The sequence below is a fragment of the Sycon ciliatum genome, chromosome 6 (assembly GCF_964019385.1).
Source record: "Sycon ciliatum chromosome 6, ocSycCili1.1, whole genome shotgun sequence".
Taxonomy (NCBI): Eukaryota; Metazoa; Porifera; class Calcarea; order Leucosolenida; family Sycettidae; genus Sycon; species Sycon ciliatum.
This window is the reverse complement of record NC_088648.1, coordinates 29645331-29662074: the sequence shown is the minus strand read 5'-3', so window position 1 is coordinate 29662074 and position 16744 is coordinate 29645331. Positions and strand designations below refer to the sequence as shown.

Genomic DNA, 16744 nt, shown 5'->3' with positions numbered 1-16744 from the left:
AGGAGGGTTGCACCTACATGTATTGCAAAACGTTTCAATCAGTTTGAACATTATTATTATTAATATTATTTTCGTATCCGTTCCCAAAGGGAACTCACGACAATGGAGTGTTGGAACATAAACAAAAATAGAAACATGGTGATGTGGAGATAAAAATGTTGCATACATAGGCCTTATGCACTTTGTACAGATGCACGGAATCCCGTAGAATCTTGTAGAATCCCGTAGACCCGGTTGGGTGTTGAATGTGCAGGACCCTATTGTGTTTACTGCTATTTCCACTATGAAATGGGCCATGAAGGCATTTCATACGAAATCTTTTTTCCGGCAGAGATCTAGCTAGTCGTTAGTTCAATCCCAAAGTGAAGAAGGCTTGAAAAGTGATCGTTTGCCATGAATTGTGAGGCTAAATGGGTCAAACACGCATGTATAGCACACAATGAACACCCAACCGGGTATGTACACACCTACGGCCCTAGTACAGAACTTCGTACATCTGTACAATGTGCATAAGGACCATTAAATATGAGTATTTTTTTAAGAATATTAGTTAGGCAAAAGTATTTGCAGAATTTATTGCGGATTGTTACTTCTCTAATTTCGTCCACTTTTAGTTTGCTCCTTCTTTTCTTTTTATCTCCTTATACTGTAAATCAACAAATATTGGCCGATGAGAAACTTTGGCCGATCTCGAAACGAAACTTTTCGCCGACATTAAACTTTGGCCGATTGGAGTTTTCAAAAAGAAATCGATCGGTATTTTTTGCTCTCACATGCATCCATTGCTCAATGATACATCATTTGCCTCTATGACAAACTTTGGTCTGCGATTAACTTTGGCCGGTTGGCACCAAGCGGCGAAATCAGCGAAATTAAATCGCCAGCGAAAATTTTAACTGGTTTGAGGGAACGAGACAAATTAGTTGATTTTAATACAGTGATCGGATTTTCTGGCCTTTTTGTAGTAATACATTGACCTGTCGAGCCAATGAGGATGGCCGAATGCATGGTTGCCTGTGGAGCACATTACATAACTTTACAGTCTCCTAAAATACGTATCCTGTCCGACGGTAAAAGAGGCTGCAGATTTAGTTTTTCTGCGCGTCGACGGGATGTCTGTCCTGACGTTTCCTGGGACCGGCGCTGACTCTGCCGATCACGGGCGTTCTGGAGTCGACGGGATGTCTCTCCTGATGTCTCTTCCAACGTTTCCTGCGACCGGCGCCGAATCGCTTGTTCACGCTTATTTTGGAGACGACGGGATCTCTCTTCCAAAGTATGTTTTTGCTGACGCATCCTATCATCTATTCCGCAACTAACGCCCATTCTAAATTCTATTCCTCCTCGTCTCCCTATTTCTTTCCAAATCTCTCTATACATCAGGGAGTCGTATACATAATACGACGAATATTGTGGCCAGCTGTTTGTATGGGACGGCGGCGAAATCAGCGAAATTAAATCGCCAGCGAAAATTAGTTGATTTTAATACAGTAATCGGATTTTCTGGGCTTTTTGTAGTAATAAATTGACCTGTTGAGCCAATGAGGACGGCCGAATGCATGGTTGCCTGTGGAGCACATTACATAACTTTACAGTCTCCTAAAATACGTATCCTGTCCGACGGCAAAAGAGGCTGCAGATTTAGTTTTTCTGCGCGTCGACGGGATGTCTGTCCTGACGTTTCCTGGGACTGGCGCTGACTCTGCCGATCACGGGCGTTCTGGAGTCGACGGGATGTCTGTCCTGATGTCTCTTCCGACGTTTCCTGTCACCGGCGCTGAATCGCTCGTTCACGCTTATTTTGGAGATGACGGGATCTCTCTTCGAAAGTATGTTTTTGCTGACGCATCCTATCATCTATTCGGCAACTAACGCCCATTCTAAATTCTATTCCTCCTCGTCTCCCTACTTCTTTCCAAATCTCCCTCTACACCAGGGAGTCGTATACATAATACGACGAATACTGTGGCCAGCTGTTTGTACGGGACGGTACGGGACAGATACCGGAGCCAGCAAATATTGTGGCCAGCTGTTATGTACAATCCTGTAGAGCCTTTTTAGTCACAAATAGGGGACAGATACGGGATAGCTCCAGGAGTGACACAAACAAACACCAAACGAGAGAGCTTGGAAGCTCAGCGCCCTACGCTATGCTTTTTTGCCTTGATGACTTAGAGATACTAATTCTTCCAAGTTGCTTCACGTTATGATCTTGTATTTGAAAGCCCGATTTGAATATGCATTGTGGCCAGCCGTCTTTGATTGTACGGTATGGTACGGGACAGTTACGGGACAGGTACGCGACAGGTACGGTAGAGGGTAGTACGACACCATCTACCGCCTTGATGACGGCAAAAAAAGAATAGGGATGTTATAAATTTTTCAATTCTCCTATTTTTTCAGGCATTACCTGGGATTCGAACCCGCACTATCGCCCTACATGCATTCCCCAATACACTTCGCATTCATACTCATTCTTCCAAGTTGCTTCACGTTATGATCTTGCGTCTGAAAGCCCTATTTGAATAGTGCGGCCAGCTGTATGTGGCCAGCTGTGTTTGATGGTACGGTACGGGACAGATACGGGAAAGCGCCAGGCGTGACACAAACACATAAACACACAAAAACCAAACGAGAGAGCTTGGAAGCTCAGGGCCCTACGCTATGCTTTTTTGCCTTGATGAGGCCTCGGTCACACTACGGCAAGTTTGAAGATGGACGCAGCGTCAAGTCGCAGCACTTGACGCAGACGCGGGGTCACACAGTGTTTTGTTTTTCTTGCAGCTCATGACTGCCGCGGCCTGGCGCATTTGTCTACGTCACAAAATCACCAGGGAAACTCAATGACGACACGGATTCCCACGGAAACCGGCCTTTTGCTTGGTTTTTTTTTTTGGTATGGTATGGTATTGATTTATTTGAATTCGGTATCTCAACAGTACATTGTACAACTTGCTTATTATACAAAAAAATTGTCGGAGAAAGTTTTCAAATTTTTTATTGATTTTTGATCACAAGAAGACGGAAGGTCCACGCGTGCACGATCGTTGTTGTTTCTTTCCGAATTTGAAGCCATTTTCAGTTGTAGTGTCATGGATCAGGCAAGAAAAGTCCGCATCACAGCTGTGTTTCTCCTGACTTCGTCACACTGGTGGTCCTTTTTGGGGCTCTTGACGACAACACAACGCTCACAAGTCAACAGGCTCCAGTTGGCCGATGACCCACTCAAACAACTGGTCCTTTCTCGACATTATTTTCTTCTCAGAAAACGCCTCGCTCTTCCGCCAGGTTCGGAGCAGAGCAGCCTCGGCCTCGTAGGTCCACGGACTCATCTCGAAAAAAAAGAGGAAACAAAACAAGCCTTGAAGAGACGAATGTCGAATGACTGCTCAACTCGAGCCTTGAAACTAATTTTACTTGAAAGATACCGGTACTGTTTTTCCGCCAAGCGTCACTCCCATCAGCGGCAACGCAGCCGATTTCCCCACGTCAGACGCAGCAGCGTCTGACGCTCAAACTAACGTGTTACTTGCCGCGTTTGCGTCAGTTGCCATGGAAAAGCTCATGATTCTGACGCTGACGCAGCATTTTTGCCGTAGTGTGACCGAGGCCTGAACTAGAAGACAAAAAAAGCATAGGGATGTTATAAATTCTTTAAAAAAATCCTTTTTTTTAAGACATAACCTGGGATTCGAACCCGCACTATCGCGCGCCCTGCATGCATCCCCGATACACTTCGCATACATACTAATTCTTTCAAGTTGTTTCACATTGTGATCTTGCATTTGAAAGCCCTATTTGAATATGCATTGTGGCCAGCCGTCTTTGATGGCACGGTACGGTAGGGGATAGGTACGGGACAGGTACGATCGAGGGTAATACGACACCGTCTCCCGTACCGTACCATCAAACACAGCTGGCCATATACAGCTGCCCGCAATATTCAAATAGGGCTTTCAAACGCAAGATAATATCGTGAAGCAACTTGGAAGAATGGGTATGAATGCGAAGTGTATGGGGGAATGCATGTAGGGCGATAGTGCGGGTTCGAATCCCAGGATATGCCTGAAAAAAAAATAGGAGAATTGAAAAATTTATAACATCCTATGCTTTTTTGCCGTCAGATACGGATAGCGCCAGGCGTGACACAAACACACAAACAAATACCAAATTAAAGCTGTGTGGACCCTGGCTAGCGCCAGACGTTACTGAAGTAACGTCTTCTGCATAGCTACGGGAATTAAAGCTGTGTGGACCCTGGCTAGCGCCAGACGTTACCAGGCAGAAGTAACGTCTTCTGCATAGCTACGGGAATTAAAGCTGTGTGGACCCTGGCTAGCGCCAGACGTTACTGAAGTAACGTCTTCTGCATAGCTACGGGAATTAAAGTTTACATTTACACCAAATTTTCGGGCCTGGTCCGGACGACCATCTTTTGATAAAAGCCACGAGAAAACGTTTGAACTATAACTACATGTTGCTCTGGGTCTGCGTTCACATTTTTCTTATCCTTGTTGAAGCTTCTGTCTCCTTGTCGTCTCTTTAAAGCTTTATGTACCCGTACATGTGTGTGTGTGTGTGTGGTTTTTTTTTACAAAATACACGACTCACCGGCAGGGACATGGCCATGGAGCTAGCATGGGGTGAGGTGGTGCTGGTGGGGGTGGCCATGCTCAACCGACCAGAGGTCTCCGCATCTTCACATGACAGGCGCACTAAATTAGGGAGGGGAGCATAAGCATGAGGGGAAAAAAGGACGGGAGAAAATGGAAGATTTAGAACGAAGGAGAGGATCTAATTTTGGAACACAGCAGAAAATAGCAAATACATGCATGTAATCAAACAGATAATAGGAGTGAAAGAAGAGTGTCGAATGAAGGGTGCAATAGGGTAGCAATGGAGATTGGCTACTCAGGATTGGCGACAATTAGGCTTGGGGTGGGAGAAGCAGGGGCATAATCCCGGAGGAGGCTAGAGACGGTCGGTTAGTAGTAGTAGTAGTAGTAGAATTTATTCCCGTAGCTATGCAGAAGACGTTACTTCAGTAGCGTCTGGCGCTAGCCAGGGTCCACACAGCTTTAATTTGGTGTTTGTTTGTTTGTGTGTTTGTGTCACGCCTGGCGCTATCCCGTATCTGTCCCGTACCGTACCGTACCATCAAACACAGCTGGCCACATACCATGCATACAGCTGGCCGCACTATTCAAATAGAGCTTTCAAACGCAAAATCATAACGTGAAGCAACTTGGAAGAATGAGTATGAATGCGAAGTGTATGGGGGAATGCATGTAGGGCGATAGTGCGGGTTCCAATCCCAGGTAATGCCTTAAAAAGATAGGAAAATTGAAAAATTTATAACATCCCTATTCTTTTTTTGCCGTCATCAAGGCGGTAGGTGGTGTCGTATTACCCTCGACCGTACCTGTCCCGTACCGTACCGTACAATCAAAGCCGGCTGGCCACAATGCATATTCAAATAGGGCTTTCAAATACAAGATCATAACGTGAAGCAACTTGGAAGGATTAGTATGTATGCGAAGTGTATCAGGGGATGCATGTAGGGCGATAGTGCGGGTTCGAATCCCAGGTTATGTCTAAAAACAAAAAGTAGAAACTTATAAGAATTTATAACATCCCTATGCTTTCTTTGTCTAGGTCATCAAGGCAAAAAAGCATAGCGTAGGGCCCTGAGCTTCCAAGCTCTCTCGTTATTTTGATAGGGAAGGCCCAACAGACGTTGCCGTCTTGTTACAGGGAACCCTAAGTGCTCTTTACAGAGCGGAACAAAAACGGATAGATGCTCAACCTGACGACACGAGACAGGCAGAGAATTCCACCTATCAGTATCAGCGCCAAGGAAAGAAAATTAGAGAACATGCCATAATCTAGTGGTAGCAGCGGGCAAAGAAAGTGAAGGTTGCCCAGTCCCAGTCAGACTGCCTCAGGTGGTCATAGACGTCAGGCGAAATTACTGGTCAGTCGGCGACACGCATTTTTGCCGAAAATTTGCGTTTCACCTGCTGGGAGAGTATGCGTGTACTCGAGTCTCATCCTGAGCACGTTTTTTTCTTCTTTTTTCAGCTCCAGCATAGCTGTATTTTGCATTGCAAAGCCGTCCTCGATTGTTGTGTTCGTTGTTCAAACGAAGTGGACATTCAATCATGAAGGCAGAGGACATAGGAGCCTGATTGGAGTTTCTCGTGGCATAGGACGGCCACACAGAGACACAGACAAGCTTACCGACGGTTAGGCTGCCGACCTGACTGGACAAATGATCCCTGGCTTCACCAGATGCCAGAAGTCGGACACCATGTCCTTTGCCGCGACGTCCATCTCCAAAAAGACTCCCTCGTCGTCGTGAAAAGGCTTGAAATACTCAATATTCAACCGAGATTCGCGGTCGTACCCTTTCTCAGATCGAATCATAAATTTTTGTTGTAACTAACTTGTAGCAGTTGCGGTTGCAGGGCAGCTTCCCGCCACTGTTTCCACAGCCGATGACATGATGACGCCGATGGCTCCAAAGCAGGGAGTCGTAAAATACCGGTATTTTACGACTCCCTGCTCCAAAGCATGTGGAACAAGCCATTATCAAGGTTGCAAGCAGGGAGTCGTAAAATACCGGTATTTTACGACTCCCTAGTTGGTTGCACAACAAAGATTTCACAGTTTGAAAAGTAGTGCAGTGCATGGCGATTGTTGATTTCGTTGCTTTGGTTTGGTTTGCTTTTGGTCAGATCAGCAAACTAAAAACAGAGTACCGATAGTTAGCTGCTCTTACTCCAGGCCCTCCATTCAATCAATGTTTTCAGAACTTCGTCGTAGACTTTGCTGTGGTTCAGCGTCGCTGATCTCGTGCGCTGGAAAACTTCAGCAGCGCTTGATCATGGGCAGTTTCCAGTCATCGACTGTGCCCCCAGTCGAGGCCGTCAAGGCCGTAGATGAGGCGATCACCTCTCACTCTCTCACCGTCTTTTCCAAGACTACTTGTCCTTATTGCGTCCGGGCGAAGCAGCTGCTCAGAGAAGTGGGAGCGAAGCCGTTTGTAATGGAGCTGGACACTCGCTCGGACGGTTACGTCATCCAGGACGAGCTGCAGCGTCGAACCGGCTCCAGGTCCGTGCCGAAAGTGTTCGTCAGAGAGAAGTGCATCGGCGGCTGCGATGACACTGTTAGCCTGCATCGACAAGGCCGCCTGGTAAGCATGCTAAAGGAAGCGGGAGCCCTGTAGAGCTGTGTCATGATGATGCACTGCAATGCAACACATGCACGGCCACCGACTCCCGTAAAGGGCCGTACTAGTATATGCAACAGACCTCGCGCTTACGTGCAAACAAATCTCAAGTCAAGCCAGTACTTCTGCATCTCATGGCTTAAGTTTTGTAGTGCTACGCGGACCCCAGCCGTATACTAATCCGGTAGAGGCTCAGGGTGAACTCGTCCTACTGCTGGATCCTATTGCACCGGAAGTCACTCACGTTTGATTCAGCGCCTGGTGTACTGTAGCTGGCTGGGGTGATGGTGCAGTTGGAGCCTCGGCGGCTTTCGATAATCATCTGAGAAGCGGAGGCGAGCCGAAAGCACGGCATACACCATGGTCTGCCCGTAGAGTGCCATCGTATGTGTGTGTGTGTGTGTGTGTGTGTGTGTGTGTGTGTGTGTGTGTGTGTGTGTGTGTGTGTGTGTGTGCTTGTGTGTGTGCACAAGTTGCTATGTCTAACATAGCTGTTCGCTATCATCGCTTCCGCGATGGGCAGGTCTGAAGTCTGCGGTCTGAGGTGTGTGTGTGTGTGTGTGTGTGTGTGTGTGTGTGTGTGTGTGTGTGCAGCAAACCCGTATCAGTGTGAATGCAACACAGACACAACTACTAGTATACTACAGTGCTGCTGCTCAATCAACTCCAGTCGCGGCGGCGCTCAGGTGCGCGCCGGGCGTTGCGCAGCCCTAGACGACCTGCGAACTCTGCACTGGGCCGCGAAACGGTGCAGGGCGCAAGCTTGAGTGGCGTCGATGACGCGACTGGATTTCACACAACTCTGTAGTATAGTGAACAATGTGCCGGGCGCCTGAGCTTGTTTAGCTTAGCTTGGCCCCCGGGCTTGCCATGCTGCGCTGAGGAAATCGATAGACTAGAAGTGTTCTGGCAACACCCATGATCATGTGTTTATGCTGTATTATAAGCCTGTTTCGATCACATTTTCAATCGAGCACATTCAAGCTCCATTCTTCTCTCAACCATGAATTTGTTTTCCTTATTTATATCAGCGGTTTATCACGTTTATGACGTCTACGGCCAGTGTTAGTTGATAAACCAACAGTGTGCGCGTGCTTGCTTTTGGTGTAAATGATGTAGTGTTTTTGTTTGTTTGTAAAATTAGTTTGCCTGGCATTGCCGACGTGCAGCAGCAGCATAATTTGCAGTGCTCGATTCTGGCCATGATAGTATCTTAGGGTACTGCCGATACAGTCAATCGGTGCTGCTGTCCATGGTGCCTATAGGAAAATAAGCCACGGACGAGTGTGCTAGGGATGAGACCTACTTGCGTTGTCATGATTATGCACAACGTCGACGAGCATCTACGTAAAAAAAAGGCGTTGGATGCGGTCCCTCCTGTAATGAGTCACCGTGTTCACTGTACTAGAAGAGATCTACATGTACATGACAGGCCTAGTCGACTGTGAGTGTGAGGGTATGCCAATCAAGGATCACCCGGTATACGCGGTCCGGGGTCCCACCATGTGCACGTGGCTAGTAGTAGCCCAAGTACGGTATTGCAAAACAGGTTATTTTCGGTGAAACTTTAATTTCGGTGATTTCTGAAGACCAAAATTTAGATTACACGTATACGCGTATTACAACGGCACCTGAGTGTGCCCTGTATACATGTATATGAAGGGAAATCTGGTCACCTAATTCTACCTTTACACCTGAAACCTGGCAGGTCCCTCGCCCTGGCACCGAAATTTTAGTGCTCCAAACAGTTCTACAGACAGTGTTTGAATCAGGGAGTAGTAAAATACAGTGTATTTTACTACTCCCTGGTTTGAATGAAGTATTTCCCTGGTCATGGCCGGCCCGCGGCGCTGTCCTCGAGATCCCGCGAAAATGTATCACAATTTTTTTGAATCATAACTCATGAACTCTGATTGACTGTACAGTACTCTTGCTACAAGTACAATACAATCATGTTGTACCTGTATTGTCACCTACTGTAAAGACAAGCGCTGGTGCTGTCGCAAATTGTTGCCCAAATTGTTTTCCGCCTGTGTACGGTGTAGATCCAACGCTCCAAGTGCTATCTCTTTACTATTAGACTAATTCAAGTCCTATCCTCCTTGTTGGATTGGAACTGAGGAAGAGTTTTAGACCTATTGCACCAAACGTAAAGCGGAGAGGAGTCGAACACTTCTGTAAGACTTGCATACTAGCATACTAGCATATCTGTTCACAACTTCAAAAAAGTCAGATCTTTTCTCCTATTGCAAAGGCGACGTGGAGACAAAGGTCTAAGTAAAGAAATGTGAAGAACTATTCACATTACACATGTATGTATGTGCCTAAGTAGTATAATTTGGATGCTCTTTGTTCACACGCATTAAAAACTGTTTACTACATGTAGTATAAAATCTTCTTGTTGTTTCCAATGCATGCGATGGGTAGTCCCAGGGATAAACGTGACCAGAAAACGTTCTTAAAATCGAACTACTGCAAGTAGTTCATTGCTATGGTTGCCTGTTGTGTAACGAATGCGCACACATTCACATTCCTTGCGCTTCACCTGATACTTGCAGTGTGTAAAATTGCAGCAAAAGAACTTTTGACTGTATCACGTTTGTCCGGACAGTTTAGTGCCAGGCACTGTCCGTACGCTCGAAATTCCTATACCTTCCACAACCCTGAATCTCATACAATTCAGTGGTGGTGGTGGTGGTGTGTGTGTGTGTGCATTTAGTGTGCTGTCAGAAGTGCTGCTCATCAAAGGAGCGACCGTTCGACATTTTCTTCGGGCTGCGAAAACTCACGCTTCCTATGAATCCACACACAGGCTGGTGGGACGCAGCCCTCGCTATTAGACCCACACACTTCACCTACAAACTAGCACGTGGTAGTAGTATACCGGTACATGTACTGTAATTTCACAAATTTTCGGTGTACTTTTATTTTCGGTGCATCTGTTTCATATCTAAAATTTCAATACACCGAGCAAATACTAACAAACATAATCCAATAGGGAACTGCTTCTCTGTACCAAAACTTTCTGTTCACCTAACCTGGCCTTTTGCCCTCATACCGAAAATATTGAGCACCGAAAATTTCTGAAATTAGAGTATCCGCTGGGCCACGTCTAAAAGGGTGCCAGGTAGACTGAAGTGCCGCTGGCAGCTCAGAATTTGGGTTGGGAACAACTCTGCCCATGCTCTGTAGCGGTGAGGCTAGTATGTGTGTGTGTGGGGGGGGGGGGGGGGGGGGGGATGGCGAATCTCGATTGAGTGCGAGCAGGTGGTGTGGTCCGAGCAACACCCGCCCAATCGAACAAAGCAACGGTGTAGTACGTTGAATGGTACGCATATCGTACAAAGATTCTGTGAAGGCTGTCAAAAAAACGTCCCTATTTCCTGGGGGGCCGGTGTGGTCAGATTGCATTTCAAGTGCACCTACTCCGAATTCGCCCAATCGATCATACACTATGCTCCTTGTGTTTCTGCCGCAAAGGATGAGAAGTTCTTTTTCCGACTCCGAAGTCCACAATATTGTTACCATGGCATCAGACTGTTAGGCTAGTGTTAGCTTTAGCATGGGGTGGCGGGGATTGTGCACTCAGGGCTTTACTGTGTGTTTTCGGTGTGTATGCAGTGTTCTAGCCAAAGGAGGCGGGGGGTGCAGCCCCCCCCCCCCCCCCGCACTCCGATAGCGCACTACATTGTGCACTACTCGTGTTTCGATTTTTTCAGTTCACACACCGACAATGGACCACAAATCGATCGTTCCAGGCGCTCTATTCACCCGTAACCAGCATTTGTTTGCTACAAGACAATAGTGAAACATGGAAAATGGGTGAATTGTTTGTCCCCCTCCGCCCCTCCTCCACCCCCTACAATTGTTTTCCCCTGGCCCGAACTCTGGTATGGTTTCTAGTAGACTTTCTACTCACCGTGCCTTCTCGTTTCATTCTGGTTGTCTTTGACAGGGTTGGCAGTTGGACGACTGGTGCGAACGTTGACATTTCCTCTGCACGTGCGTCGCGGGAGGTTGTCACTGTGCTTGTACGCGCGTTTGTTTCCACCGCGTTTCCGTCCCGACACAGCCGGCCAGTCCAGCCCCTACACGTACCAGGTAGAGTCTTGTTGAACAGTGTCGTATAGCCTCTTTGCTTTCTCTGTCTCTGGGCACGGCACGTTGTTAATGCACGCCGTTACGACGGGCTGCACACTCACGGCAGGCACTTTTATCGCGTTGCGTGTTAGCAGTACGAATAGCGGATGTTCGCCATGGTAGAGCATAGATCCGTGCTTCTGCCCAGGCGTGGACCAAGTGCTTCTGGTCTTACGGTATTGCTCGCACTATGGAGCAGTGGCGTGCTGATGATGTTTGCCGGCGTGGCTTGTGTCAGTGCAGCCACCGCTCCGAAGCGACCCGTGATCATCGACACTGACCTGGGCTCCTACATGGACGACACTGCCGCCATTCTGCTGGCCCTCCAGAGCCCAGAGCTGGACGTCAAGCTGATCGTCACGGCAACCAACGACACCACGGCACGCGCCCGCGTCATGGCCAAGTACCTGCTGGCGGTGAACCGCACGGACGTGCCGATCGGGATCGGCGTTCCCGGCTTGGAAACGCTGCAGACGCTCTACGCGTGGGCTGGAAACATCGACCTGCGCACGTATACTGAAAAGCAAGGCGGCACCGTGTACGAAGACGGCGTGAAGGCCATGTATGACGTCATCGTGAGCTCGCCGATACCCGTCGACATCATCGCCATAGCGCCGCCGACCAACTTCCCCAGCTTGCTGAAGCGTTACCCGGCGGCGGTGTACAGCGTGAATTCCGTGCGCGCCATGATTGGCAGCATTCACCGTGGCTATGACAACAGCACCACGCCGGTGGCCGAGTACAACGCGCGCCTGTGCGTGGAGTGCACACGCGTCATGTTCGCGGCGAACTGGCCCGTCGCCATGACGCCGCTGGACACGTGCGGCTACGTGAACCTGGCCGGCGTGTCGTACCACGCGCTGCTACGCGGCGACAGCGAGGCCAGTCGCGCCTTCGCCGAATCCTGGGTGTACTTCTGCTCGGTGAGCGGCGTCGATCATTGCTCACTGATGCCGCTGCGCAGCGGGCCGCTCATGGATACCGTGGCAACCCTGCTGGCCATGCCGACGACGGCGGAGGAGTTTGTGCAGATGACGGCGCTGCGGATAAACGTCACCGCCACGGGTATGACGGTGGTGGTGGGTGGTGGCGAAGGTCGCTCGGTGGACGTGGCTCTGTCCTGGCGCGACGGCAACCTGGGCCTCTCGCAGTTCCTGATGTGGCTGGGCAAGAGCATTGCGGGCGCTGGCGACTTGTAACTATTGACGGTGAGCTGTGGCGAGTATGTGTGGGTGGGTGAATGATCAACGGTTGCAGTGCCGGGCGTTGTGTCATGTGTCGCTACGATGACTCGTGCGCCACTACAATGACTCGTTATGATTGTGATGAGCCACGCTGAGTCATGATGTGCTGTACGACTGCACGTTAGTTGCGTACATTGGGTGCCCATGTGTGTGATCCTTGATGCCGTTCGCTGGTGTATTTCTTGCTCGACGGCACCCCGATGGCCGTAGGTGTGTGTGTGTGTGTGCGAGCACGGCAGCGAGTGCAGTGGTGAACATAGCGACGAGCACAGTGGAGACGTATGGTGCCTGGTGGCCAGATATTCGTTCCCTGCTGGTGTACTGCGTTGTCTGCTCCCCGGGGAAAGCGCAAGAGGATGATGGCGCTCTGACTCCTACATGATCACGTGCTGTGCGCCCACGTTTGATCACCTTTATATTATTGTGCTCACACTTGATCATGCGCATGCAGTGTGTGTGCGATTGAGTTTCATCGGGTTTTTTTCTTTCTTTCTTTCATTCTTTCTTTTCTGAAAGACTATGTCCCCATTGTTTGATGTAACTTGTTTCGAAGGCAATCGTCCTGAGTCCTTCATTTTCTTTCAGACTTGTCAGGCCTAGCTGGTTCGTCTGCGTACTGTATGTTTCTCTGGTATCAGCGCAGTGTCTGATGAATGCACGTCTCCACTGTTAGCAACCTGTGTACATGTGTTGAGAGTGAGCAGTGTGTGCACTCATCGAAATAAACTAAACAGTCTCCAATAAAGGCACATCAGCATCTGTGTCTCCAGTCCTTGCATTGTGGATTTATCATAGTGATAATTATGCTCACTAGTATAAAGGCCGATTCATACTTCATTTCGCGTACGGGAAAGTCATCGCGCGATCGTCGCGCGACGACTTTCCCGTACGCGAAATAGTTGAGCTCAAGTCAACTTGTTCGCGATGCGACGCGTTTCCCGTACGCGCAACGAAGTATGAATCAGGCTTTATGCTATTGAACCCCCATAATGTAGCTGCTATAGTGTACTAAGTAAATGACCAGGCTAGAATTTCACCAAGTTTTGGTGAAATTCTAGCCTATTCGTTCTTCGGCACCCGGCAGTACTGTAAAACTAAAACATGTAATTTTAGGTGTATTAAAAATTTAAAAATTTCGGTGTCAGGGACCTGCCAGGTTTCAGGTGTAATGTAGAATTAGGTGACCTGCATTCCCTTCACATACAGTGTGTACTCTAGAGGCTTTTAGGTGGAATTTAAATTTTGGGGTGGGGGGGGGAAGGACAGAACAGTGACTGTGTTCATGGTGCCAGGGCCGTGCAGTGTCCAGCGTTATTCGGTTCACATGCTTTACAGTGCATTTCAAAACTATAGACGCGTAGGGTTTTTGAAATATTTCAAATTTGGCTGGAACTTTTTGAGAATAGTTTTCGGAATATTGCTCAGGACCGCTCCACAATTACTCTCATATAGTTTCTAAACGATTGGATAACAGACGCCCAATTTGGAAAAATTTATGCACAAAGTGATCACAGATTTTATGTGGTCTAGATGCTGGCATAACGGTTTTTGCCTAGGTACGCGTCTATAGTTTTGAAATGTACTGTATACGTCATTGAATATTGCAGCCTGCTACTGTAGTTTCATTAGTACAGTAGCATGATGTGTTGTCATGTAAGGTGTTAGGTGTTAGGTCGTCACAGAGTGTTCTATCAGATGGAACTCAGAATTTCGGGCGCATGTTTGCCCTCTTTTCTCCTTTTTTTAAACCGTAAATGGCGGTACCAGCTCTTTCCGATAACAACCAACTATTCATCGTTGTGATCAAGAGTGCATCCGTGGTTGGGCTCACCCTCTCCTCAATTGAATTGGCTGTCTTGACATGCTACGAGGTGCAGAAATAAAATAAATCACATGGCTGGTTGTTTCAGCCCTAATTTACTTAGGGATGCAATGATGCAATACACATCATAGCTCGTATGGTCCTCTGTCCAGCCTAATACAGTAATAGCAATCACCATAGCAAGTTAGTTAGCAACACATTCAGCCAACGCCAGGGTTCTAGCCAGGTTTCATAAAGACATGATTATCGGGAGGGAAGTTGGGGGTACGGGGGCGAAGCCCCCGTCCGTTGCATTTTGTGTGGCAAGTCAATTTTGGAAAATGGAAAAAAATGGGTTACCGGTACCTGTTTCCCCGGCCCGCCCCCCCCCCCCCCCCTACTATTTTTACCTGGCTAGAACCCTGCAACGCCATAATGTAACGTTCTTTTCATGTGTGCTTGGCCACAGATTTCAGTGACGCTGAGCGCAACCTGCCATCGCCTGCGTTGCCAACTCCGTACCTGCTGCAGTGTGAGTGTTCTGTACTGGTTTGAGACGTACCCGGAGCGAACGGTTTGCAGATCCGGCACACCTCTCTATCTGTGCGCTGTCGGGAGTCGTTGATCCTGCGCTTGTCCTGCCCTGCCGCCGCCCCAACGTTTAGCCTAGTGTGTGTGTGCGCGCCACTCTGCAATGGCCACTCTCAGGGACTGGAGTCCGAGCACTGCGTGGCGGGCGTGCGTGATGCTGTGCAGCGTGATCGCTGTTACCATGGCGACTAGCGCCGCCGCCGCTCCAAAGCGACCGGTGATCATCGACACTGACCTTGGCTCCTACATGGACGACACCGCCGCCATTCTGCTGGCCCTGCAGAGCCCAGAGCTGGACGTCAAGCTGATTGTCACGGCAACCAACGACACCACGGCACGCGCCCGCATCATGGCCAAGTACCTGCTGGCGGTAAACCGCACGGACGTCCCCATTGGCGTTGGTGTGCCAGGTATCGATACCATACAGACACTCTACGACTGGGCTGGCAACGTCAACTTGGACACATACACTGAAAAGCAAGGCGGCATCATCTACGAAGACGGCGTGAAGGCCATGTATGACGTCATCATGAGCTCGCCGATACCCGTCGACATCATCGCCATAGCACCGCCGACCAACTTCCCCAGCTTGCTGAAGCGCTACCCGGAGGTGGTGCCGCGTGTGCACGCCGTGCGCGCCATGATTGGCAGCATCCACCACGGCTACAACAACTCGACGGTGCCGGTGGCGGAGTACAATGCGCGCCTGTGCGTGGAGTGCACACGCTCCCTGCTGTCGGCCGCCTGGCCGGTCGCCGTGACACCGCTGGATACTTGCGGCGTGGCCATACTGCGAGGGGAGTCGTTCTCGGCCCTGCTCCGCGGCGGCCCGGCTGGCATGGCGTTCGCCGAGTCCTGGGTGTACCTATGCCCGCGCTGCCCACTACAACAGTGCTCCCTCTCGCCAGTGCTCTCCAGCGGCGCGCTGATGGACGCCGTGGCGACGATGATGTCCACGTCCGCCGCCGACGGATTCCTGGAGATGACCGCGCTGCGGCTGGTCGTCACGGACGCGGGCATGACGGTGGTGGCGAAGGAGGGCGGCGGCGGTAGCCGCGTCGATGTGGCCTTGACTTGGAGCGGCGGTGACGTGGGCCTCTCTGAATTCCTGCTCTGGCTGGGCAGCTCGATTGCCAACCAGGGCAGGGGTTAGTTAGGACATGACTGATCACTGATCACCAGCTAGCTTTTAACCAGCAGCATCCAGGACTGTGAACTATAATGTGCCCCGGTGTACAGTATAGTGCTGGCATGCCCGTTTTCTAACTCTAACTCTGTCCTGTACTAGCTATATTCGCACATGTGATGGTGGCTACGTACGTGGCGGAGTGGACACTGCAGTCAGTGCATGTATGATGCTGCATGTGCTGCCGCTCTGTTGCAGGAGCACGAGAAGGAATGAGAACGCATGCAAGTTGTTGCCGGCGCTTCATGGTAACACTGAAGCACATGTTTTGAGTGTTGTGTGCCCATTTGTTCCTACCGGTAATTTGTTTTTGTGTTATTGCCAAGTTTCACGTGCGGTCGTGCTGATCTGCAGTCCTCTCTGCGCCCACTCCACACTATACAGCTACAGTGGAGTTGATATGGGGTAAACCTTCTTCATTCGCTTCAAGGGAGCTGTGTACTTCATCTGTTTTTTTGTTTGTTTGTTTTTTGCCTTGACCCTGGAGGGTTGGTGCGCTGTGTTATACTCAGTATCCCCCCCCCCCCCCCCACACACACACATGTTGT

At 49.3% G+C, this 16744-nt stretch overlaps 2 protein-coding genes across 3 annotated transcripts; both read left to right on the top strand.

Annotated features, from left to right (window-relative positions):
* Window positions 1–6886: 6886 nt before the first annotated feature.
* On the top strand, window positions 6887–7231 carry LOC135820193 (glutaredoxin-like). Its single transcript, XM_065333505.1, has one exon. The coding sequence runs from the start codon at window positions 6887–6889 to the stop codon at window positions 7229–7231; it is 345 nt and encodes a 114-aa protein (XP_065189577.1).
* A 1935-nt stretch (window positions 7232–9166) lies between these two features.
* LOC135819857 (non-specific ribonucleoside hydrolase RihC-like) lies at window positions 9167–16642 on the top strand. Of its 2 annotated transcripts, XM_065333139.1 has the most exons (3): window positions 9168–9411; window positions 11190–11335; window positions 14889–16642. In XM_065333139.1, the coding sequence occupies exon 3, from the start codon at window positions 15114–15116 to the stop codon at window positions 16161–16163; it is 1050 nt and encodes a 349-aa protein (XP_065189211.1). In that variant the 5' UTR covers window positions 9168–9411; window positions 11190–11335; window positions 14889–15113; the 3' UTR covers window positions 16164–16642. The 2 variants fall into 2 exon arrangements, with proteins under 2 accessions (XP_065189210.1, XP_065189211.1); XM_065333138.1 differs by lacking the exon at window positions 14889–16642 and having other exon boundaries at window positions 9167–9411; window positions 11190–13387.
* Window positions 16643–16744: the final 102 nt, after the last annotated feature.